We start from the raw sequence: 26,385 nt of genomic DNA on the forward strand, positions 1-26,385 counted from the left end.
GAAAAGGACCATCCAAGGTGTTATCAGCATCAGGTCCAAAAGCCAGTGTCTGAATGGGCCAGGGGTGCGTCAATGCCCATGGCATGGGTAACATCCATGAGGGCACCATTAATACAGACAGAAATGTACAAATTTGAAGCAACATACACTGCCATCCAGCACCTTCTTTTCCAGGGTCGTCCCGGCATTTTCATCAGGACAACTTCAAACCACATACTGGCTGAATAAGCAGAGAGTGTGGTTGCTAGATTGGCCTGCCTGCAGTCCAGGCCATCTCCAACTGAGAATGTGTGGCGCATTATGAAGCGCACCATACAGCAACGAAGACCCAGTTGTGCAGCTGAAAACCTGCATAATGGATGAATGGGGGAAAATTCCACTTTTTAAACTTAACAAACTTGTGTCTTCAGTGCCTAAACTCTTAATAAGTGTTATTAGAAGAAATGGTGATGTTTCACAGTGGTAAACACTCGACTGTCCCAACTTTTTTTGAAGTGTATTGCAATCATCTGATTTGAAATTACTGTACATTTAAAAAATTAAAAAAAAATAAAAATAAATTCACAATGTGTAGTTGTAGTGCTTTCAATATAGCAAAGGGTGAATATAATTTACAAATCACTCCTTTTTATTTTTATTAGCATTTTTCATAATGTCCTAATTTTTTCGGAATTGGGGTTGTATGTACAATTGTTCTGTTTTTTTACTACGGTATATTCTGTTATTGACATAAGAACTAGTTCATCACATCAATAAATACATGTTATATTTAACTGAATGTTGCATTTAAAGAGCTTTAGCAGGACATTCCAAGTAAGATTTGTACAATTAATTGGTTAGATTTACAATTACAACATAATATTATGTTACATAGATCATACAACCCAGGTTTTTTTCAAGCGGCTTTTATTAACTTGATACCTATTTAGGTTAATTCAAGGGAAAAAGGAGTATTTAAAAAGAGAGTCTTCAGGGTTAATCTGGGTTTGTAAACTTAAAAGGCTAAAGGGAGTCTAGAATATCATAGAAAACTCAGTTCAGGTAACTACACAGTTGCTTCCAGTACTTTTTTGTTATCTTTTTGACACATTCATAATTTTTTGTCTTTTGTCATGTCTGATATGCTTATTTATTTTACAAAAAAATCTAAGAAATCTAAGACCAATCCATAAAAAAAGATACAGACTATAAGAGACAATACACAATGATAAAAATGCAAATACATTTCCAAAACCAATTTTCAGTCACAACCTAGTCTCATAGAATGAATGTTACTATAACTACATTTTGCAAGCTGACTTTAATGAGCTGAATTCTACGTTTCATTACAGTTCCCTGTTGAAATGAACAATAGAGGCGCTACAACAACTGTGTGTTTTATTCACTTTCACACAAATCAAGAGTACAACAGCTGATTATAACTTTATAAACACGTATTTTTCGCTCTATTACTCGCACACTACTATGTTATGATTCAAAATACTTTTACTGTAATGCATTATTTGAAAAATGATACATTTTAACGCTTGTATTACAGACTCACCTACAATTACACACTTATTCCAACATGGTTATCTTCCATGGTAGCGCACCTGATAAAGTGTTGGTCTTTGAACTCTGAAGACCACGTTTCAAGGTCAGGCACACAAACTGATATGTGAGGCAAGAGTGTCATAGAAGCAACACAAAATAACGTGGTTGCTTCAGAAATGGTGCTCCTTATTTTAAGGACACTATCAGTTAGGTTTAGATGTTTGTTTAGTGTGAGGATGTCTGTTTTGTTCACCTCTCATTCGCTCCTAGAACACTATAGGTTAGGTTTAGGTTAAAGTTCTAGGTTAGGGAGGTACCTTTTACTCATTAAAACCTCCATCTAATATTCACCTTTAATACAGCATGTAATTCAGTTTGGCAAAAATGTTGCCACAGTCACTTAATGTTCATGAGTCCAGGCTGTTCAGTCAAGAAAAGGAATCCTTGAGGGGCACCACCACACAGCCCTTATATTTACATTTTATTGACTTCTCAGTTCTTCACTCGATTAAATCTCATCGGGTCCAAGACATTATTACACAGAATTTGATTCAAATGCAATATTTTCATATTTATGACAGCAAAAAGTAAAACAAATATGGGGGGTGTTCCCCCTTGTATACGATCACCATCCGGGGTCCCCTGGTGGCTTGGGGGACCTATGCAGCCACTTATAACACTTTGGCTCTTATACTTAAAAATGGCCCTGCTTTTTTAAATAGTTGGAAGTATACAACATATACTGCTGAATGTGATGCCGAACACAGCCATGCTTTATGTGTGTGTGGGCGTTTGTGTGTTTATTGTGTTTGTTCACAGCCTGTTGAACTAGTCTGATCACTATCAAGTGCAACGACTCTGTTGAATGAACAGATCAGATACAGACAGAGGAAAAGATGGAAAGATAAGAGAGTAATGAAAGAGGAAGAGAAAACATAATCAGTGGAGGTGTGAAGAAACATGCAGTTGACAGAAATGAAAGCAGAAAATCACAGTGAAAGTGCAGAGTTATGACCGCGCTGTGAAGAGAATCACATTACTCGTGTGGAAATACATGGAGGAATGACGCTCGTATGGATCAGTTTGTCTCAGAACACACAGATACTTCTCTTGATCTTCTGTCTTTGTCATTACAGTAAGTGCGTGTTAGGGTGTCTGTATGTGGCCATAGACCAAATTGTTTCCAGAAGTGAGCTAAATGTCTTCTTTTAGGGGTGGGTGGGTTAGTTAATAGTAGTCATAATGACCTTTATATAAAATCAATAGAAGTCTGTCCTCATCTAAATAGCTATGCAAACATTTGTTCACATGTGTGCATTGCATGTGTATTTTATAGATAACAAACAAGGAATCATATTAATACATATTATTATTGATAATCATTATTACAGTGTTATGACTGAAACTTTTAGGTATACAGTAGGTGCTATGCATTCTCAAAACTTTTTTTTTAACATTAAAATGGATGGATATCTCATATTATGTTATGTGAACACGTTCACATGAACAACTAACAAACTGCCACGTATGTGACTTGCAAGTGTTAAATCCTGAAGTGACAGGATTGTAGTTTCAGCAGTAAATGAGTCAGTCGGGACAAACCTGTTTCTGCTTCATTTTCAATGGGCAGTAGAGTCACATTAACTCTCACAAATGTAGAGTATGTTTCTGGCCTTGATCATAACATTGTATTGTTATCGTGAAGAGCATTTACACACACACACACACACACACATACTGTATATATATATATATATATATATATATATGTATACTGTACATTGCATCTATGTACCATTGATCCTGCTACCCAAACCCAAAGGTGAAAGATTATGTCATATGTTTCTGAGGCACACTGAAGTATGAAAGGCTCTTATTTATCCTGTCAGCTGGTTTTAAATTCCACCAGCTTGTTCGTGGCTTAAACAAATGTAATTATTAACTAGCCTTGGAAGTACTGGCATATGAGCGACAGTTTAACTGTTGCATGCTTTTACTTTTTGATGTACTTGCATAAAGCAATCAGAGAGTCAAAATATCACTGTTTTTGTAGAATGTTGTTCACAGTGGTCCCAAATGTCATTGCAATAGATAAAAAAATATCAAAGCATCAATTATTTCAAAGAAAGAGAGCATACAAATAATGTCTATATATGGAGTCCCATAGACAGAGCGGGATTTTTTCAATAAGTTCTGCATTCCCTTGGTGGTGGTGGGAACCATTACTGTGGTAGACTAAGAAACCATGGTTTTAATACAGTATACTGTTTCCATATATTTACCATGGTTTTACTTAAGATTAACAATAGTTAATCTTGTATTTACTATGGTTTTATTTGTAGTAAAACATACTGGCCAAATAAGCAGAGAGTGCGGGCGCTAATGTGGCCTGTCTGCAGTCCTGGCCATCTCCAATTGAGAATGTGTGGTGCATTATAAACGCACAATACGGCATGGGCATCTGATTTCAAATCATCTGATTTGAAATTACTGTACATTTTCAAAAAAAATTATGAAATTCACAATGTGTAGTTGTAGTGCTTTCAATATAGCAAAGGGTGAATATAATTTACAAATCACTCCTTTTTGCTTTTATTAGCATTTTTCATACTGTCCCAACTTTTTCGGATTTGGGGTTGTAGAAAATTCTCAGTTTAATTCATGTTTAATTCAGCATGTTTCTACAGCTTAACAGAAAAAAGTTAGATACGCTTTGAAGGATGAAACATAAATTTAATAAATATACAATTACAGGATACATGCTTTGTTAATATATTTTATGCAGTTAAGGTATTTACAAGAATAAAGGATATTTATATGAGAAATACTAACCAATGTAGCCTTTAGCCTTTGAGGTATGGGTAGGTTTAGGAGTAGTGGTTAGGCTAGGGTTTAGGGAAAGGGTCGGGTTAGGTTAAGGATTGGGGTAAGGTTAACAGTGTAACTACAAATGTAATTGAATGAAGGTAATTTAAACTGAAAACAATGCAACAACACAGAGTGGTGGCCAAAAATGTTGGCACCTTGATGAGAAAAGAAGGCTGTGAAAAATATATCCTTATTGTCTATCCTTTTGGTCTTTCATTCCAAATATTTACAAAAATCTATCCTCGAACAGATATCAAACAATTCTAAACACAACACAAGTTTGATCAAAAAACAAATAATTTTGTCAAATATATGTGTGGCACAATTATTGGCACCCTTTTATTCAATACTTTGTGCAACCTCCCTTTGCCAATATAACTGCTCTGAGTCTTCTCCTATAATGCCTAATGAGGTTGGAGTACACATGGCAAGTGATCTGAGACCATTCCTCCATACAGAATCTCTCCAGATCTTTCAAATTCAGAGGTCCACGCTGGTGGACTCTCCTCTTCAGTTCACCACACACATTTTCTACGGGGTTCAGGTCAGGGGACTGGGATGGCCATGTCAGAACCTTGATTTTGTGGTCAGTGAACTATTTTTGTGTTGATTTTGATGTGTGTTTTGGATCATTGGCCTGCTGGAATATCCAACCACAGCCCATTTTAAGCTTTCTGGCAGAGGCAATCAGGTTTTGATTTTTTATTTGTTGGTATTTGATAGAGTCCATGATGCCATGTATCCGAACAAGATGTCCAGGACTCTGTCATAATAACAGCCCCACAACATTAAAGATCCATCACCATATTTAACTGTGGGCATGAGGTACTTTTCCATATGGCTACCTCTATGTGTGCGCCAAACTCATCTTGGGTGTTTACTGCTAAAAAGCTCTATTTTTGTTTCGTCTGACCATAGAACCCAGTCCCATTTGAAGTTCCAGTAGTGTCTAGCAAACTGAAGATGCTTGAGTTTGTTGTTGGATGAGAGCAGAGAGCAGCTTTTTTCTTGAAACCCTCCCAAACAACTTGCTGTTAAGTAGGTGATGTCTGATTGTCATGATTCACTGCTGTTTGCCTTGTGTTTCTCCACTGTCATCTGTTCCGCCCGGACTACATTTCCCCTAATTCCCTGCCCTCATCACTTCCAGCTGTCCTTGATTGTTCTCACCTGTGTTTCATTAACTCATTAGTATTTGTGTATTTAATGCCCTGTTATTTGCTCATTCCTTGTCAGTTGTTATGTGTTTTGACCTCCTGTTCATTGACCCCTTCCCATCGTAGATGTTATCTCTGTTTCTGTGTTTTTCCCATCGTGATTGTTTCTTTTGTTCCTGTGTTTACCCCGTTAATCTGTACTTTGTTTATTTTATTAAATACTGTTTCGCTGCACCTAGATCCAGCTCTCATGACTTCCTTCCATACGTTACACTGATTGTAGTTTTGGAGACTTTCTGACCCCAAGACCCAACTAATTCCTGCAATTCTCCAGCTGTGATCCTTGGAGAATTTTTGGCTACTCAAACCATTCTCCTCACCATGCATGGAGACAATATAGACACACGTCCTCTTTCAGGCCAATTCGTAACATCTCCAGTTGATTGGCACTTCTTAATTATTGCCATGATGGTGGAAATGGGTATTTTCAATGCTTTAGCTATTTTCTTATAGCCACTTCCAATTTTGTGAAGCTGAACAACTTTTTGCTGCACATCATAACTTTATTCTTTGGTCTTAACCATTGTGATGGATGACAAAGCAAATTTGTCCTGTGTGTTACCTCATATTTATACCCATGTGAAACAGGAAGTCATAGCTGAACAATTTCATGTTCCTTGTCACACAGGTGTACTAAAAAATTTAAAATATGAATGGGTATATACTTTATATTTTACTCATAAGAATTTGCCAATATTTGAGGCAAACGTGTTTTGGAGAAAATTATATATTTAATTATGAGATTTCTCCCCCTTTCAGTAAATTTACTTATTATACTTATAGCCAAAATACAACATCCACACATGTGGACGTGGGGTCGCATGAGGTTAAAAATACATTCTCTGACATACCAAATGTGTGTGTTATAGCAGTGTTGCTATTTAAATAAATTGATCTTGTTTTAAGGATTTTTAGATATTTTTATAGTACATCTTTGCCCTAATATCAAAGGTCTTCCTAGAGAGAAAAAAGTTAGGTCCCATTTCATATTAGGTGTCTTTAGCTCTATGTACAGCATTAGTAAATGCATTCCTATATTAACTGTGCATTTTCACACTGAGAATCAATGGGTTAATCCAAAAGCTGAAAATTGTTGCTTTCAGAGGCTTTATATGGAGTTAGGATGAAAATAAGGTGCATTTTTAACTGTTTTGAGACCAGTGCAGACAGACAGCTCACTGGAGGTCATTCACTTAATAGGGAGCAAGGGTGCATACTATAGCTTTCTATACAGCTAAGTGCATTCACTCCAAAAATCGACCAAAAGTTCAGTTTCAGGCTGCAGATGATGTATGGACCACTCAACAGGTTTGGCAGACATGGGACAATGATAATCAGTACATAGATTCAGAATTTGTAATGTCTATAATGTCTCAAAAACATGAATAACCAACACTCCTGGAAACAAAATAAACAATCTGATGAATAAAATAGGATTTTCTACAGCTTGGTATTATTTAAAATTGCACAACATATTCCCGCTGTCCACATATGTGGACATACATTTTTAGGAAAACTATTTTCTCTAGATTTTTTTTTTTTTTTTTTGCTTGTTTATTAGGTGCTATTAACAAATCAAAAAGGGAAATGGAATATGCACACAGCAGTCACGCTCGGGTCTCAGGAGGTTAATATAAGTGTATGTTGACTTATGGTACTGACAGAATTTTTTTTAACGTTATTCTGTAAAACATTCTGCCAGTGCTGAAGCAAAGTATTTAGATTACGTTACTGACTTTGAGAAATCTAACAAAATATGTTACAAATTACATCAAATTACATACAATCTGTACTGTAGTGGAATACATTATAAAAGTAACCTTCCCAACCCTGGACACAAGGCACATCTTTGAGTACACCCCTAAAGGGGATGCTTGTAATGTCAGTGACCACAGTTACATGAGTGTTTCCGTTTAATGCACTGTAAAATTGGTGTTCTCCTTACTCCTGTATACATGCGGCTCATTCAATAAGAAGCCTTCTCCACAGCAACATAATTTTCCCGCGATGCTTGTGTAAATAACACACATGGCATCCGAGGAAGGCTTCATTATTTTACTCTCTGTTGATTCACTTTATTTCCAGATATTCCAGAGCTGTTGCTGTGTTTGTTTCCTTAACATACTACCGCGACCTGCAGCTGAATTGCAATGCAGTATTGGGGGTTTCCCTCTTACTTAAAACTCCGGGATTCCCGCAATGTACCAGCATATTACATTAGGGAAAGTCAATATTTTACATTCATGTGTATAAATGGGTAGGCTATAGTTTATTGTATATGTGATTCTCCCGCTGTACCCCTAGAAATGTTGAATTCTTTCCGCTGTGTTGTTGTTGGGCTCCATCCTATGACGTTTGTTCTCCTGGCCTGTTCCTTGCATGTGCACCCATCAAACACCCATCAGAATGTCACTTATGTGTTTACATGAGTATATTAAGCCGCATTCTCTGAGAGAAACCTAGGTGTGTTAAACCACTTTCTCTTAATCCCTTAAAGGCATAAGGAAATCAGTGTTCTTGTTTATATGATGTTTCAGAATGCCACTTTCTGCTTAAATCCTAGAATAAACCGTTTTCTTAAGTGCATGTAAACGTGGTCAGTGCCACTAGCAGCATTAAATAGAATAGCATAAATAATGTTCATACAGGTTTCCCAAACACTCTCCCATCTTTCATTTTTTTGCCAAACAGTTAGGTCCGTTTCAAACTCATGGCATTGATCGAGTCTGAGGTTAACATGTCTGGCCACTCAAACAAACAGAGCAATGATTTAAAAACATCACAATGTTTATGCTCTTTATGAAGTCGGCCAATGGATTACTCAAAATTGAGTTTGAACATTAAACAGGGAAAAAAGAATGTATTTTAACTGTTCTCTGTGTACTCTCTCTGAAGCTCAGGCAATCACCATTCAAGTCCAAAGGAACACTGTCACAGCACCAGTTCAGGGCAGAGTGCATTTTTCCGTGAATATCACATTCATTGATATTCCAACAGTCACATGGATGTTCAATTCTGTAAACGAGCAGCAGAGCATCGCAGTTTGGATGCTCGGTGACTCTGCAAATGTCACGCAATTCTACGAGGGAAGAGTGCAAACTCATCCCAGTGGTTCTCTCACGATATCGGACTTACGGCTTCAAGACTCTGGCTATTACATCATCACTGTTACAGAACCATCTGGGAACAGCAAAGATGCAGGTCTGGTACTGAATGTAACAGGTAAGTAGTAAGTTTTTTTCCCTTCAGTTGCCCTGTTGCAAAGACCACCATAGCTGGTCACCTGCACATGTAAAAAACATGCCCTGCTATTGGTCAAAGTGTGCAACTGCATCTTTTGTCTTGGGTAATGACAATGGAAACGTTTAATAGCTTTTTTGGTAGCCATAACTTTAAGGTGGTTGTCTATACAGAATTTGGCTTTCAAAAATAAACCTAATATTTACTGGAGTAAAAAGTGTGACAGCTATACTGTCTCTCTCTCTCTCTCTCTCTCTCTCTCTCTCATTCTTGCATTGATTAAATGTTCTATTTATGTTTCAGAGGTGCTGTATGAGGATATACAGTATTTGATTGTATCTGTCATTGGGTTGGGGATCCTGGCTGCATTTCTCATGCTGTGTATGTGGCTCTTGAATAAACTGTCCCGCTACATCATGGACTGGAGTGAAAAGAGACGTATGCCTGGTAACTTACTAAATTTGTTTTACACTGAATTATTGAAACCATTTACATTGTATTGATTTATGCAGACAATTTTATCAAAAGCAAACTAACAGATAAGGAATATTTCATACAAGCGGAAGAAGACAGTAATATAGAAATGTTACGGCAAAGTACGAGCTGGAAAAGAGATGTAGGTTTGACACTACTACTATAGTAGCAAGGAGAAAACAAAAATAAATTATGGGGAGAAAATTTTTAATTAAATAAATCAATAAACAAACAAAAATAAGTAAATAAAAAAATCAGTTTTGTTCTTTTTATTTCTTATCCTAAAGATACACTCTGTAATTTTTTCCTCATTAAAATGTTTTTATTCCTCAGAAATAAACTGTAATTTTGAAATTTAAGTACAGTACTGTGCAAAAGTTTTAAGTGGTATAGTGAAGATGTTTTCAAAATTAATTCAGTGGGGCTGCCATGTTAGGATACTACTTGCTTAATCTCAGGAACCGTCTTGTTATATGGGACACTTTCACTCATGGATTAAAATAATCATGGCTCACTGTAAATAGTGTATTTCTGCAATGGCATTTGTAACTGAGAACTATTCATTTTGAATGATGTTGCATCCAAGCTGCTAGGTGTCCACGTAAGTCCAAGATGACACAAACAAAAATGTTATTGAGAGTACCTTTAAAAGCAATGGCGGTGACACAATATGATAAAAAAACAAAAACAATTGCAAATAGTAAGTAAAAAAGTAAAGATAGTAAGAGGTAAAAAACAATACTAAGGAAATAGTAAGTGAAAAAGTAAATTATGCAAAACATTACAAACATTTTAAATATAATTTAAATCAATCATTTATAACTGTATATTTAGGATTTACAACTATATATTCATATGTATAACTATATTCTTATTTTTAACTATTTATTTGGATTTACAAGTATATTCAGATTTATAATTATATTCAGGATTTACAACTATATATTCAGATTTATATATTCAGATTTATATATTCAGATTAATTACTATATGCTCAGTATTTATAAATATATTATTGTATTTATAACTCTGTATTCAGATTTATAACTATATATTCTGATTTACAACTATATATTCAGATTTATATATTCAGATTAATTACTATATGTTCAGTATTTATAAATATATTATTGTATTTACAACTCTATATTCAGATTTATAACTATATATTCAGGATTTACGACTATATATTCAGATTTATTTATTCAGATTTACAACTATATATTCAGATTTACAAATTCAGATTTTTAACTATATATTTGGATTTACAACTATATATTCAGATCAATTACTACATGTTTAGTATTTATAAATATATTATTGTATTTATAACTATATATTCAGATTTATAACTATATATTCAGGATTTACAACTATATACTCAGATTTTTAACTATGTTTTTAGGATTTACAACTAAATTCAGATTTATAACTATATACTGTATTTAGGATTTACAACTAACTGGGCATTTCTTTTCTTTTCTTATATTTTAAGAGTATGATGACACTGAACTACAGCGGCTGTGAAGAGCACAAACATGTACACAGCATCTAATACAGGAAACAATTTGTTTCTGAATTAAAGGTGAATGTCTGAGATGAACGGACTTGTGTTCAGAGGACAAGTGATTCATTTCTTACTTTCGGTGAAGAACTTCACATCACAAAGTCAGTCTTGCATCTCTCTCATAATATTCCAGATGATATGAATGCACATGGACACTTCTTGAGGACAAGCATAAAACTCATTGTGTATCGATGTGTTGAGGGCAGGATGTGAGGCACATGAAGGCCCCGGGCCCCAGACACTTAGAGACTCAGACTCCTGAACTTCCAATGTTTCCTGATCATGTATGACTCAAACCGACAAGAAAACAATGGACAATGAAGGAACAAATCCTTTCATCACTACCTTACACTAACCTGATTTTTAATACCATCCAAATGCCAGGAGGGCCCCATCCTCCAGCACCTTCAGGGGACAACTAACATCCACGTCAACATCACACGTAAGAGTGTTTGTTCTGGAATCTGGAACACTAGATATCAAATTTCACTCTCTAATAAGAAATTACAGATTTACTCAAAAATAAAGGATTTAGGCCCGATTTGCTAAAATCCCCAAAAATGTGTACTACTTTGCTTGTGCAGTCTATCAAATTGTGTGCGCTTTGTGGGTGTACTGCTGGTGATTTACAAAGAACAATAGCACAAATAACCACATGTGTAAACATGTTGGACACACCCTCCTAAAAAGTAGGCTTGTGCATGTGGTTAATGATCAACCTCTCACTTACGGATCTCACTTAATACCATTTTATTATTTTATAGTAAAGGCATTTATCATAAATGTAATTACAGAATTTGCTTATAAAATCCAATATTATCATAAATTCCCCTGCTCTTTGGCGATAAGTATTAATTAAGAGTAATAACCATGTACGGTAGTAGATCAGCTATTTTCTCACGAGTGCTTTCAAGCTTCCAAGTGCATCTATTCATGTAAACCTTTAGCAAATCAGGGCATTCATTTTATAGACATTTTTCGTGAATGAAAACATTTTTTCAGGCCCTGAATGTGTTTGAACAGCATAAGATCAGGATGAAGGAGCCATATTGACAACAGCAAACACTGAAAAATTCTGAGCATTGATTTAAATATTAAGAAAGTCAATCTGTTAATTTATTTTGTAATAGCCCAATCTGGGATATTTTTTATTCGTATGCTATAAATTTACATAAAACAATCAAGAACACAGTACAGTTGCAAAGTTAATTTATTTGAATTCATTATATTATTTATGGCACACTTATTTACGACTGACACATAACGGATTCTAGTTACAGGACAGTTCAGTTCTGAGTCAGAAGTTTTAATCGAATGTATGAAAATGATGTGGCATGTATATTCTACTAAATGAAAACCACTACAATGTCATCTAGATAACTGCAAACACTGTAGTGTTTGTTTTGGGGGAATCCTTGGATGTCCAGGGATTGTGTGGGTGCTAAGCTGCTTTTATAAAATTTAGTGTGCTGTACTTTGACACTGCCACAGTGTCTATAAGAAAGCAGTGTTTGTGTTGTGTACATATGTACTATGCATGATGTGAAAATGTTTGGTAATTTAGAATTTTCTCAAGATTACTGTAAAGAGTTAACACATCTATTGACAATAACATTTTGTAATTCATAGATGAGTTTAAAAAAAAAAAAAAAAAAACTTTCTCGATATTGCTGGGTTTAAATCTATTGGTTTGTCAGGTACTAATCCTTTTAAGAGATTTACCCAATTATAATTTTACTGAAAAAACATCTAGGAGGACAAAAAAATAAAAATAAATAAAAATAATAATTTGAATGTGGCTCAACGGGGTAAAAGCAATATCTAGCCAAAGAAATATTTGAACAGAACATAACATAACTAGACAAATTTATATGAACTCTTAAAAAATTCACACGACTTTTCCATTACCTTTAAGATTTTGCTAATTTCCCAGGCTTTCCATGACCGTGGGAACCTTGCATAGATTATTGCATATAGATATTTTGTTGATTGCATGATTCTTGATGGTAAAGGATTACTCATTAAATTCTGATTTATTGGCCTTGATCTTTTTATTTAGATTCATCCTTTATGATTACAAATCCTTATGTGTTTGGACAACCTTCCTATACTTGCATGCTTGCCATTAAAAAAATGAAGGGGTTAATACAGTGTTGAAAATACAAATATTTTATTTCCAAAAACTTTTCCTAGAAAAATGACATGCCAGTTCAATGTTTGAAGATGAGGATCATTTCAGGAATCATTTGCAGATGACATCCCTCAGTGTTAGCAGTGCTGGTGTCAAATGAATAATACGGAAAATGTTTCTCATTCAAATAAACTGACACGCCATGAAGGAGTGAGAAACATTGAGCTAAGAAATGGAACAAAAGAAGCATCCATTTACAGTAATTATATAATCAGGGACACGGTGTCAGTGCGGCCATGAGCAGCTCCATTTTATAAACAAAGTTTCTTCCCTCCATTCGGCCCCAGTGCACTTCTTTATGTGGGCCCCTCAAGTGAGTCCATTTAGCATCCTGCACCACATCACTCTTGGGCAGATCTTTAGCCTGACTCCGAGAGAATTGGACCAGAACCTTACAGCCGCTCTCTGGACCGTTACGCACTACAGGTAGACAGGAAGGAAGACAGGTCATATTCTGATAGCTGACTGGTTAGTTTTTACAAGGCATGATGACTAAACGGAAGTATTAAAGCAATGTTTCAGGTTTAATGCATACAGTACATACTGTACAGCATCTGTGACTTGTTGTTTCCCACAGAAAATCTATTAGACTCATCCCTCTATAGGGTCTAGCAATAAGGCTCTGATATACTTCAAGGGAAACTGAAGTCGAACAAAATCTTGCCAAAACGAAGATTTTTTGCATTTGTTTTGGTGATTCAAAACAGATTGCCAGCATAAACTCACGGGAAAACTTCATACCAGCACCTTCGTACTGCCATTGGTCCACATCATCGGTAGGTGTGACCTGGAGCTCCACCTACTTTAAGGCCGACAGAAATCCTCAAACCAGCCGTCGGGCACCAACAATCATCCATGTGATTATCAAATCAGCCAAGTGTGGCAGCAGTGCAATGCATAAAATCATGCAGATATGGGTCAGGAGCTTCAGTTAATGTTCACATCAATCATCAGAATGGGGAAAAAATTTGATCTCAGTGATTTGGACTGTGGCATGATTGTTGGTGCCAGATGGGCTGGTTTGAGTATTTCTGTAACTGCTGATCTCCTGGGATTTTCACACACAACAGTCTCTAGAGTTTACTCAGAATGGTGCCAAAAACAAAAAACATCCAGTGAGCGGCAGTTCTGTTGACTGCAACGCCTTGTTGATGAGAGAGGTCAACAGAGAATGGCCAGACTGGTTCAAACTGACAAAGTCTACGGTAACTCAGATAACCACTCTGTACAATTGTGGTGAGAAGAATATAATCTCAGAATGCTATTTTGAGATGAGGGTTGGTGCTGTTTTGGCGGCACGATGGGGACCTACACAATATTAGGCAGGTGGTTTTAATGTTGTGGCTGATCGGTGTATATACTGTATATTACTTTAAATCATCATCGAGTGGTTAAAACAGCTTCTTTTACTTTTTTTAAAAAAAGTATATTTGATGATTTACATGTAGTCTTGTGCATCCTCATATTTAAATGCTCCTCTAAACGACTCCCCCAGTGGTGTAGCCATTGTCTGAATGTTCGCAAACAGTATGTCGTTGCTCGACTGTTTCAATCTTTTTTCAGGCTCTGAGCGAAGAACAAAGAAAAACTTCTGTGTGTGTGTGCTGGGGCCTTTAGAGAGTTTGAAGCAAAAATGTGCATCTGGTGTTTTTGCTAAAGCACTTATATTGATTCTTGTGAAAAAGCTTGTTACTTGAGCTGTAAAGTGGTCTAAATCCTCCTTTAAGTGGTGGAAATTCTAGGTAGAACTACTAGTTAGTCTGTTATTCGCTTAGACTAGTCTCATGTTAACACAATACAATCTTGTAGTTATACATTTTAAACAGTGTGCATTTTAATGTTTATCCCAGTGCAATGTCTTTCACCATAGACTTCGAATGTAAGTGAATTACAGCTCAACCATTTTTCCTTTAATTTTATGGATGGACGAATGGAAATGTATTTTCTGTGGTAATTGACAGCAGGTCACTGATGCTGTACATAGACCTTAAGTTGCATTTAACCCAGGAACCTTCCTTTAATCAGGAAGTGCTTGTTTAGGTCCCTAACGACTCCGATACCAGATGTGTGTGTTATTGTGTGTACCTGAGATGGCATAGTCGCCATTTGGAGATGCGACAGTGATGGCCGAGGCGTTCCCGATGCTCTCAATGGGGCCAAGACCCACGTGATTACTGAAACTCAACACATGCCAACCCATGACTTTAGCCAACTGCTGCACGGCATGCACCTGATGCTGCGACATCTGCACAAACAAACAGACACACTCAGTGCAACTTCTCTTTTCTCTTTGAGTTTGAAACTGTGGTGTGTGTGAATGAGCATCAGTACCTGTGACAGCAGGAAGTCCTGCAGCTCCTGCTCTTGGTGTGATAGCGTGATGACACGTCCGTCTCTGTGTACCACTCTGATCTGCTCCACTCCAATATTTAACTGCAGCTGGATTGATCTGAAGAGGAAGAGGAGGAAGAGGTTTGTTATATTTCTCTCATTCACAGGTCCAATGGTTGAGGATATCGTTATGGGAGAGGAAAGAACAGTAGCAAGGCATTTTTACTAGTTCCTGTGACCTGACTTGCCAATCATTGGGTCTCACTCATGAAATATGAGTAGAAAAGATTTGTGTGTAAATCATTCATAAAACCATTCTTTCGTAAATCGTCACACTATATTAAATGCAACAGAATTTGTAAGAATGGTTTTAAAAACATTTTCATAATTTGTAAACTGACATATTTAAATGGTTTTACAAGCAATTTACAAAGAAATGAATAAATTCTTGCATTGAACTGAATGCAACATACATAAGAATGGTTTCCCGAACATTTTTACATAGAAATTCGGAATGCGTCCATTCCATGGAACTAATTACGAACTTCTATGTAAAACGTTCAGAAACCATTCTTGTGTAAGTTGTTGCATTCAATTCCATGGGACAAATTACTAATTTCTAAGTAAAAAAAGTTTTTGGAAATCCATTCTTACTTAAATTGTTGCATTCAGTTCCATGGGCCAAAGTATGAATTTCGATGTAAAACATTTGAAAACTATTCTTAGGTAAATTGTAGCCTCAGTTTACGAATTTTTGTGTAAATCATTTGTAAAGCCATTTTTGCATACATTTTTGGATTCAGTTCCATGGGACATACAAATTTTAAATGTAAAATGTTCGGACAACCATTCTTATGTAAATTGGTGAATCCAGTTCAGGGCACTAATTTATGAATTTCAGTAGAAATAATTCGTAAAGCTGTTCTGATGTAAATTGTTGCATTAAATTTCATTGGACTAATTCCGAATTTTCTATGTAAAATGTTCAGAAAACCATTCTTACAGAAATTTGTGCATTCAGTTCAGTGCAACAATTTACAAATTTCAGTGTAATTCATTTGTAAAGCCATACTTGGGTAAATTGCTGAATGCAACAATTTACGTAACAATGGCTTTGCAAATGATTTACATTCAAATTCGTAAATTGATGCACTGAACGAATGTTTTACATAGAAATTCATAATTTGTACCATGGAATTGGATGCAACAATTTATGTAAAAATGGCTTTCCAAAAATTTTTTACATAGAAATTCGTAATTTGTACCACATAAAATGAATGCAACAATTTACATAAGAATGGTTTCCAAACTTTTTATGTAGAAATTCATAATTTGCACCATGGAATTGGATGCAACAATTTATGCAAGAATGGTTTCCGAATGTTTTACACAGAAATTTGTCCAAAAAAAATAAAAAAACAGAAATAATTCTGAGAAAAATGACTAATTTGTTTACTAAAAACAAAGACAACAAGGGAAAACATATTAGCACAAGATACAATTTGGGAAAATGACAATAGGAACTGTTCATGGGGTATTTTTCTGGTGTCTCCACAGATATTTTGCTGGTGTGATGATCTGATGTTCATCTGTTCAGGCTAACAGCAACTTCAGAGTTTTAAATGTCAGAATCCTGTCATACTTGCAGATCTGCTCGTATCCTTGTGAAGTGATGAGCACTTTGACGCTGGACTCATAAACATCGTTAATGTTGGACCAGTGAGCCTGAATCTGAGGGTCCTCAATGCGACTCGCCAAACTGTCAATGGTCCGTGCCGTCCTGACGATCGAAGAAAAGGAGAGAGACTTTTACACATCTATTTAGCTTTATTCTGCTAGTCGGCCCTCTAGTGGCTTCATGAGGTTCATCGTTACATGCTTTTTCAACAGTACTGAAGGAGTTCACATGTATGCTTGACACCTGTTGGCTGCTTTTCCTTCACTAACCACTCCAACTCATCTATTTAATTTAGATTTATCCACAAAACAAACACTTCTTTATATCAAAAGGTTTTTAAGATCATGAAAAATATCAATTCAGTCAAGTGTATAATGTACCTGCTTCTGAGGAAGATGTGTTTGGCCTGTTTGATGATTTTCTCCAGCAGTCCTTCACTCTGCTGCAGGGAGCTGATCTCTGCTTTATCATACGCCATCGGTCCTGCTAAGCGCAAGCGTTTGTGTCCGAACGGAGCGCTGGCTGGATGAGGCATCACCACTGAACTCAGCGTCTGCTTGTGGAACTACAACAACACATACCCATCATACACAGACAAAACAAATCACTCCAACATAATAACATAACAGTCCAGAAGCCCGTGTCCATCTCTGACGTGTGCGAGTACCTCTCGTGTGAGCTGGTGAAGGTTGTGTTCTAACACATACAGGTGGTCGTCTGGTTTGCTCTTGTCTGGTGACGTTCTCTGGTGTTTTTTGTCTCCAGTAGAGTGACAGAGAGAGATGGAGAGCTGTAGACCTGAGGAGTGAACATAAATACACACTATAACACCTATCTATAATAATGATCCTCTCTCTATGCCCCACCACGTCATGCAGTAAACCTTTTTGTAATACCAGCTTTAATGTACTAAATCAGATTTTCACTGGGTCAAAAGTTTACATACACTTGGTGGCACTGCCTTTTAAATCTTCTCACAATATTAGTTTTCCCATTTCTTCTAACAGACCTGGTGCAACTCTGTCAGGTTTTTGGACCTCCTTCCTCGGGCACACACAGTGCAATCAAAACAATTTAAATGGTATTCAGATCAGAGATTTGTGATGGCCATTCGTTTCAATTTGTTTTGTTTATACTATTTTGTAACATCGTTGGAGGTATAATTATGATCATTGTCCTGCTGAAAGTTTTAACTTTCTAGCTGATGTCTTGAAGTGTTGTTCCATGTTTCTAATTTTTTTTTTGTTTGTTTTTTTTTTTTTTTTTTTTTTTTTTTTTTAAGTGTACCAGTCTCTTTTTCTGCAAAAAATAAAACAAAAACATGATGCTGCCAACCCTATGCTTCACATTTAGGATGGTGTTTAAAGCCACACACTTTTTCCTCCATGCATAGTGCTGATCATTATGGCGATTCAGTTCAATTTGTATGGCAAGCCATTTTAACATTTATTCCTTAAAACTTGTATAAATCTATGTACTGTATCTATTTTTATGTTTCAAGTATTCCAATAGACACTAGTATCTATTTCAGTTTTACTAGTACTTATTTATGAGACACTAGTGTCTATTCCAATTGTTACTAGTAACATTTAAAATTTTATTAGTAAGACTTTTAATTGAACTGTACTTTAGCAATTCTAACTAGTCATTACATTTGTTTAAAAAAACAATTGTTACTAATGAGATAAGAAATATTACTAGTAACAATTGGAATATACACTAGTAGGGCCTAATAAATAAGTACTAGTAAACTGGAAAAGATACTAGTTACTATTGGAATAAGATCTAATATCTTATGAATAAGCCCTTAGTTTTCAGTTACTATGTATTCCAATAGACGCCAGAATATATTGAAGTTTTACTAGTACTTATTCATTAGATACTAATACGTCTTCCAATAGACAACACAAGTATCTATTCCGATTTTACTAGTACTTATTTATTACACTAGTCTAGTGTGTATTCCAGTTGTTACCAGTAAGATTTTAAATTGTACTAGTAAGATTTTTTTTATTGAACTATACAATAGCCATTCTTACCAGTCATTACATTAAAAAATAATAATAATAATAATAATAATAATAATATTGTAACTAGTGAGATAAGAAATGTTACTAGTAACAACTGGAACAGACAATTGTATCTAATAAATAAGTACTAGTAAACTGAAATAGATACTAATCACTACTGTATCATAATAATAAGTACCGTTTCAATATCTTATAAGTACTAATATCTAATAGTTACTAATAAAAAATGTTTTTATACACTATTCACTATAGGAATACATACCAGTCAGAAGTTAATAGCTGATATCTGAACCACAAATTCAATTCAATGGCAAAACTTAGCAATTTGTAACCAGTAACAATAGAATACTTCTAGTCACCATACTACTGGAACTATCTAATGAATAAATACAAGTAAAATGTAAAACAAGGTACTAGTCACTACTGGAATACTTACTAGTAACTAAAAAAATAAGTACAAGTAACATAAAAATAGATGCTTGTAAGCTTTAAGGAATAAATGTTAAAAGCACTTGCCATACAATTTGTTTCATCTGACCGGAAAACAGACCTCCAAAATGCAAGGTCTTTCAGAGGCATGTTCTCTTGTCTGGCTGTTAAATCAAACAGATTATAATTCTGTTTGGTGCAGCTAATGGAACATAAATTAAAAAGCATGATTTTCCACAGTCTTAGCCTTTTCTGAAGCATAATGTGCGTGTGCATACCAGGAAACGGTTGCGAGATGATCTGATTCTTGACAACGATGTGAGGAATCTGGGATTTGATCTGAACAGCTTCACGTGAGAGCTGAGCAAAAATCTCCTTACACAGCAGCACGTTCTGGGCGGCTTCTAGCTTTAAATGCCACATCTGAGAACCTGACAGAGAAAAAGCAATGAGACATGAACACAGAGTTACTACAGCTGGACAACGGTGAAAATTGGGAATTTGCATATTGTTTGAACCTAATAGCAGTTCATTTAATCGGTACATGGACATTCAGCTATTGGCTTACTGAAGCCGTAAAATCTGATTCCAAAAGTACAATTTCTGTGTTAAAACTAGCTGGATATACCTGGTTTGGCTTTGGGTTGTTTTCTGAAGAGATTCACTGTGCCAAGATCTCCTATATCAGGTGACTGTTTCTGAATGGACACCTGCAGACATCCAGAGAAACATCCAGATGTTTTCTGTTAATTCTTCTGAAAAATTATTCTCCATTAAATTTCCATCAGACATTCTTGAATTTGACCTTGATATAAGCAGAGCCTTCCAGATCACTGGGGATCTGCACATTGAGAGGACAATAATCATCTGGAATTTTCTTATCTAGGTCAATATCTGTGTTCTTTATAACCTCAAATGTGCCATGATGGGGGAACAGCGACCCTACATGTGAACACAAAATACAACAAAAACATTAGAAACATTCATCTATGTAAACATTTATCTAGACTAGCATCATAAACTTCTCCATTAACCTCTTCATTAAAGGTCAATATTTGCTATATACTGTATACAGTGTGTGTGTGTATGTATGTATGTATGTATATATATATATATATATTATATATATATATATATATATATATATAATATATTATTTATTTATTTTTTCATTTTGAGGACATTTTAACCATGTAAAAATATGTGTGAAAAAGATTCTTTTGGTCAAAATTATCACTTTAATAAATTAATTTAAAGGTTGTCTCTTCAACTTCAGGCACTTATATCACTGTGAATGTCTAGAAAGTAAAGTCTTGTTAAAATAATTTTAACTCAATATTTATTTTTATTTTTTTGCTTGCTAACAACATCCAACAGTGTATGTACATGCATCAGGAGATTTATGTCTGCTTTTTCATTTTTTCTGAAAGTCATAAAAACAATTCCCGCCACAGTGTCATTTCCAGCACATTTCAAATTCTGTATAGTGTTTTAAAGAATTCTGTCCTGGAAATGAAATTTTTCATGTTTTTGAAATAAAATGGCTGACTTGCTAAGGCTAATTTCATTGCTAACATTTTATGTACCCTAAATGCACACAAATAAATAATATTTTCACACTTTTTGAATAATTTGGCAAAATTACAGCTTGATTGGAAATGATGGCCAAATTTTTTTTTATTTCCCTTTATCTTTCTGTTTTGTCTCATATTTCATCTCAAGTACACTCTTCACTGACACTTTTGTCCACATGGTTAACAAGTACACTAACTTTTAAAAAACATTTTTATTAGCTTGCTCAGAAAGTCTTCCTCGAGTTAATTAATGTAGGTGGTCAAAACAGCTTTCTGTGCTTTAGCGCCACCAATTGTGCTGGTTTTGGTAATTGCAGTGGCTCCTGAAAGGGGGATCAACAACTCATATTTTATTGGTTGGGGTATTTCACCAGCTGGTGAAGAAAGAAAAATGCACACACTCACCATAATATATATATATATATATCTTGCTTTGTAGGCGTGCCAATGTCCGCTCCCGGTGTGAATGGAATGAATTAATAAAATTGTGGCGAAAATTTGCGTTTGGTGTGCAAAGGCCTTTGGTGTAAGACCAATTGCATGTCACACTGATGAACTACTAAAATTAGTGCATTACCAGCGCTGCGGTAACTGAGATCTCCCAGGATTTTGTCTCCGACTTTCCGCAGCTTCCACTGTGAGCGCAGACGCAGCAGCTCTGAGTTAAAGTCTCTCTGTCTGCGCTGCTCCTGGTTCTCTGCCACTGACTTGGTCAGTTTCTCTGCACCTTTAAGAAGCAGCTGGGCTGCAGTGGCCAAGGACTTTTTCTTACTGATCAACTGGAAAACCTGCGGAGTCTAAACACACACACACACACACACCTGTTAAATTTAAGTTTTTCAAGTCACCTCAAAAGGGCATTTGCAACCCATTTTACTTCCATAGTATGATGCATTTCAGAATGAAATGGGGATATTCAAAGAGAAAATTATGTAGGATGGATTTTATCCATCGTGCACACTGGGTGTATCAACAAAGCCAGACCTGTAAATGAGTTTGCAGTGGATTGTAGAGGACTACTCTCCTCCTGAAACACCGCCTTGCTTTTCATAGCAGTGAGTTTAATGCAAGCGCTGTGTTGATGTGGTTAGTGTTTTAAATGACCTTTGCCATAGTGGGGTCCTGGGACACTGGGTCGAGTGTCATGTACTTCTTCTCTTTGACCACGCTGAGGACGTCATGCAGCACACACATCTCTGTTAGTGCGCTACGCAGGTTGTTACGCACAGAGTCCCACGGCCACAGCGACGGCTGGAACTTCACTGTACCTGTCAGCAGAGAGCAGCTGTAATGGTTCAAGCCTGTTTGAAGAATAAGCACCAGTGACGTAACAGGGTTTGAGTCGAACAGACGTACCCTCGTCCTCCTCTGGTTCCAGTTTGCTCCACTCGTCCCGGCTCTCTCCTTCAGTGCGCTCTTCATCCGAATCGGAGCTCTGGCCGAAGTCGATCCTCTGAGCGAGCTTAGCCAGATTCTGAGACATGGACAGTGGCGGGACGTACGTCTCCAACCCGTCCAGAGACACTTCCTGTACCTGCCGTTCACAGGACGACTCGATGCTCACACGAACTGCTGGACCACCCGACATCATTCTGAAGACACCGGGGCTACTACTGAGAAATGACAAACACAACAAACATTCAGTCACCCTAAATGCTGTCTAGATAGGCAGCTCACTAGGTTTTAAGACTAAGATGGGTTTGAGTTGTGTTCAAGATGGCGCCGAGTATGGCTGCTGCGTTGCGAGCTCCAACACAATATTGCAGTTTTTTGTTTGTTTTGTCTACAATTCTTATGTTTTTTGTCTTGTTGTCTACGATAGACAAACACTTTTGGACATTGGTTCTGCAATAGCACACCGAAAACCAGACTTTAAATACCTCAATGCCGACCCGCTGTTTACAAACACGCCAGCGGAGCCCTTTGTCTGGGCTGCCCGGCCACAGAAACGCAACCGGAAAAGGGGAAGGAGAGCCAGCGTTCTCATCTGACTAAGACGTCGTGCAAATCGACCCCCGCTACCCAGTATTCTACTGGCAAATGTTCAGTCTCTGGACAACAAGCTCTGCGAGCTGAGAGTGCGGATCTCTTTCCAAAGAGAGATGAGGTACTGCTGCATTATCTGCCTTACAGAAACTTGGATGTCTGCGGAGATTCCAGACTCAGCCATTGAACCCGCGGGGTTCTCCATGCACCGAGCGGACAGAGTGAAAGACCTCTCAGGTAAAAGCAGAGGTGGTGGTGTATGTTTTATGATCAACAAATCCTGGTGTGATCAGAGGAACGTACATTCTATCAAGTCTTTCTGCTCTCCTGATCTGGAATTTCTCATGCTTCTGTGTTGACCATTCTGGCTACCGAGGGAATTCACAGCGGTCATTATCACTGCTGTGTATATCCCGCCATAAGCCGACACAGACCGGGCACTCAAGGAACTGTATGGGATTATAAGCAAGCAGGAAACCGCGCACCCTGAGGCCGCGTTCATTGTGACTGGGGAGTTTAACAAAGCCAACTTCAAGTCAATAGCACCGAAATACTATCAACACATCAGTTTCAACACACGAGGGGACCGGGTTTTGGACCATTGCTACTCTCCCTTCCGGGATGGCTACAAATCCCTCCCCCACCCACCATTTGGCAAATCGGACCACTCTTCTGTCCTGCTTCTGCCCGCTTATAGGCAGAAATTGAAACAGGAAGCACCCGCCCTCAGAACGATCCAGTGCTGGTCAGACCAATCAGATTCTATGCTACAAGACTGTTTTGATCACACGGACTGGGAGATGTTCCGGTCCGCCTCTGATGACGACATCGAGGCATATGCTGATAGCATAACATGTTTCATCAGGAAGTGCATAGAGGATGTTGTACCAACCACAACTATACGGATTTACCCGAACCAAAAACCAAGGATTAATAGCGATGTTGTGCAGCACTTAATGCGTGGACCTCTGCTTTTAATTCCGGGAACGCGGAGGAGCATAAACAAGCCAGTTATGCCAGAGCAGCAAAACGCCAGTACGGGGACAAGATTGAAGGACAGTTCAACACCACTGACGCTAGAATGTGGCAGGGAATTAACATCATCACGGACTTTAAAGGGAATAAAAACTCCGCCGTGAACACTGCTGCATCTCTCCCGGATGAGCTTAATACTTTTTATGCTTGTTTCGAGGGAAATAACACCGCCCGCGCGGAGAGAGCTCTCGCGGCCGAAGCTACAGTGGTTAGTTCAGTCTCCGTCTCTGTAGCGGATGTAACCCGATCCTTCCGACGGGTGAATATCCGCAAAGCGGTGGGTCCAGACGGCATTTCGGGCCGCGTCATCAGAGCATGCGCGAACCAACTGGCTGGTGTTTTTACAGATATTTACAACCTTCCCCTTTCCTTGTCTGTGGTCCCCACATATTTTATTTTTATTTTTTTGATTTTTCCCCTTTTTTCACCCAATTTGTAATCTGGGTGACGGAGGATGAATCCCAGTTGCCTCCGCGTCTGAGACCATCAACCCACGCATCTTATCACGTGGCTTGTTGAGCGCGTTGCCACGGAGACATAGCACGTGTGGAGGCTTCACGCCATCCACCGCAGCATCCGTGCTCAACTCACCACGTGCCCCACCGAGAATGAACCACATTATAGCGATCACGAGGAGGTTACCCCATGTGATTCTACCCTCACTAGCAACCGGGCCAATTTGGTTGCTTAGGACACCTGGCTGGAGTCACTCAGCACGCCCTGGGATTCGAACTAGCGAACTCCAGGGGTGGTAGCCAGCGTATTTTACCACTGAGCTACCCAGGCCCCTGGTCCGCACATGCTTTAAAACGTCCACCATTGTGCCTGTACCAAAGCAATCCAAAATCACTTGCTTAAATGACTGGCAACCTGTTGCTCTGACCCCCATCATCAGCAAATGCTTTGAAAGACTAATCAGAGATTAAAGCTGCCCTCCATCACTGGACTCACTGCAGTTTGCATACCGCAACAACCGCTCCACTGATGATGCCATTGCATCTACACTACACACTGCTCTCTCCCACCTGGAAAAAAGAACACTTATGTGAGAATGCTGTTTGTAGACTACAGCTCAGCCTTCAACACCATAGTGTCCTCCAAGCTTGATGAGAAACTCTGGAATCAATCTCTCCAAGCAATCAGACTTTTGAATTCTTGATCTCTCACGATCAATTTACAATAGCACTGCAATTTATTAATCTTATTATCTCACACTGGACTGTCATAAATTATATTCTCTCTTAACAACACACTGGCAACTTACTATCAACCGACAGCCTGAATGTCAATACAGTACAATACAACCTACTTTATATTTTATATATACTATTTTTATTATACTGTATATTCCATATTGTGTGTATCGTATACTGTACATTGTATATTATTATTTGTATACTGTGTTGAGTAATTATGTTTATATTATTATTTGTAAATTGTGTTGTATCACTGTCACGACTGCTATGTTGCTCGTAACTGCACCCAAGACTTTCACCCACTGTTGCATTGTGTATATGGTTGTGTGACAATAAAGTGATTTGATTTTGATTTGATATGTTCAAAAACGCAGTCTAGATAGGCAGCTCACTAGGTTTTAAGAATATGTTCAACAAAGCTGTCTAGATAGGCAGCTCACAAGGTTTTAAGAATAAGATGTTCAAAAATGCTGTCTAGATAGGCAGCTCACTAGGTTAAGACTAAGATGTTCAAAAATGATGTTTAGATAGTCCCTAGATTTTAAGACTAAAATGTTCAAAAATGCTGTCTAGATAGGCAGCTCACTAGGTTTTAAGAATATGTTCAAAAACGCTGTCTAGATAGTCACTAGATTTTAAGACTAAAATGTTCAAAAATGCTGTCTAGATAGGCAGCTCACTAGGTTTTAAGACTAGGATGTTAAAAAATGCTGTCTAGATAGTCTTAACCTAGTGAGCTGCCTATGTTCTAAAACGCTGTCTAGATAGGCAGCTCACTGGGTTTAGAGACACGTCCATTGATTCAAAGCTGCTAATGAATTTGTGCAGCTCTCTGTCTCTCAAACTCTAAAGTGTTACGCGCATGATGTCATTCTGAGAGCTGATATCAAAGATGAAATGTTCTGCTGTATACTCACATGATCTATGTAGTGATGTTCTGTGTGTCTTTCTGCTGCAGTTCTCGAGCTTCTGCTTACTGCTACTGAACGATAACTGCGCAAATCACGCGAGAACTGGCGCTGCATGCGATGAGGTC

The 26,385-nt window shown here is 37.3% G+C and overlaps 2 protein-coding genes across 6 annotated transcripts; one reads left to right on the plus strand and one right to left on the minus strand.

The window, feature by feature from the left end:
• The first annotated feature begins 2,383 nt into the window (after window positions 1-2,383).
• Window positions 2,384-11,426, plus strand: LOC127429821 (V-set and transmembrane domain-containing protein 5). 5 transcript variants are annotated; one of them, XR_007895344.1, is made up of 5 exons: window positions 2,384-2,668; window positions 8,514-8,840; window positions 9,162-9,305; window positions 10,828-10,917; window positions 11,033-11,426. XR_007895344.1 is itself a non-coding variant. In XM_051679069.1 (5 exons), the coding sequence occupies exons 2-5, from the start codon at window positions 5,385-5,387 to the stop codon at window positions 10,857-10,859; spliced, it is 558 nt and encodes a 185-aa protein (XP_051535029.1). In that variant the 5' UTR covers window positions 2,384-2,668; window positions 5,125-5,384; the 3' UTR covers window positions 10,860-11,426. The 5 variants fall into 5 exon arrangements, 4 of the variants coding, with proteins under 4 accessions (XP_051535029.1, XP_051535027.1, XP_051535030.1 ...); XM_051679069.1 differs by adding an exon at window positions 5,125-5,439 and having other exon boundaries at window positions 10,828-11,426; XM_051679070.1 differs by lacking the exon at window positions 2,384-2,668 and adding exons at window positions 3,387-4,987; window positions 5,125-5,439 and having other exon boundaries at window positions 10,828-11,426.
• A 137-nt stretch (window positions 11,427-11,563) lies between these two features.
• LOC127429798 (mediator of RNA polymerase II transcription subunit 17) lies at window positions 11,564-26,357 on the minus strand. The gene is made up of 13 exons (XM_051679020.1): window positions 26,267-26,357; window positions 22,489-22,745; window positions 22,237-22,400; window positions 21,710-21,929; window positions 20,364-20,500; window positions 20,187-20,268; window positions 19,837-19,989; window positions 17,767-17,897; window positions 17,480-17,664; window positions 17,064-17,201; window positions 15,422-15,539; window positions 15,176-15,335; window positions 11,564-13,510 (listed from the first exon to the last, which is right to left on the minus strand). The coding sequence occupies exons 2-13, from the start codon at window positions 22,721-22,723 to the stop codon at window positions 13,302-13,304; spliced, it is 1,932 nt and encodes a 643-aa protein (XP_051534980.1). The 5' UTR covers window positions 22,724-22,745; window positions 26,267-26,357; the 3' UTR covers window positions 11,564-13,301.
• Window positions 26,358-26,385: the final 28 nt, after the last annotated feature.

Source organism: Myxocyprinus asiaticus, chromosome 39, assembly GCF_019703515.2.
Source record: "Myxocyprinus asiaticus isolate MX2 ecotype Aquarium Trade chromosome 39, UBuf_Myxa_2, whole genome shotgun sequence".
Lineage (NCBI taxonomy): Eukaryota > Metazoa > Chordata > Actinopteri > Cypriniformes > Catostomidae > Myxocyprinus > Myxocyprinus asiaticus.

Bases quoted from the DNA above. Each gene is read 5' to 3' on its own strand.
- LOC127429821 (XM_051679067.1), top strand. From the start codon at position 2,596: ATGACGCTCGTATGGATCAGTTTGTCTCAGAACACACAGATACTTCTC. The intron at 8,841-9,161 runs GTAAGTAGTAAG...TTTATGTTTCAG, and splicing joins TCTGGTACTGAATGTAACAG to AGGTGCTGTATGAGGATATA. The intron at 9,306-10,827 runs GTAACTTACTAA...TTATATTTTAAG, and splicing joins TGAAAAGAGACGTATGCCTG to AGTATGATGACACTGAACTA.
- LOC127429798 (XM_051679020.1), bottom strand. From the start codon at position 22,723: ATGATGTCGGGTGGTCCAGCAGTTCGTGTGAGCATCGAGTCGTCCTGT. The intron at 20,501-21,709 runs GTAATGCACTAA...GTTCACATGTAG, and splicing joins TCTCAGTTACCGCAGCGCTG to GGTCGCTGTTCCCCCATCAT. The intron at 17,898-19,836 runs GTATGCACACGC...TTCACTCCTCAG, and splicing joins CATCTCGCAACCGTTTCCTG to GTCTACAGCTCTCCATCTCT.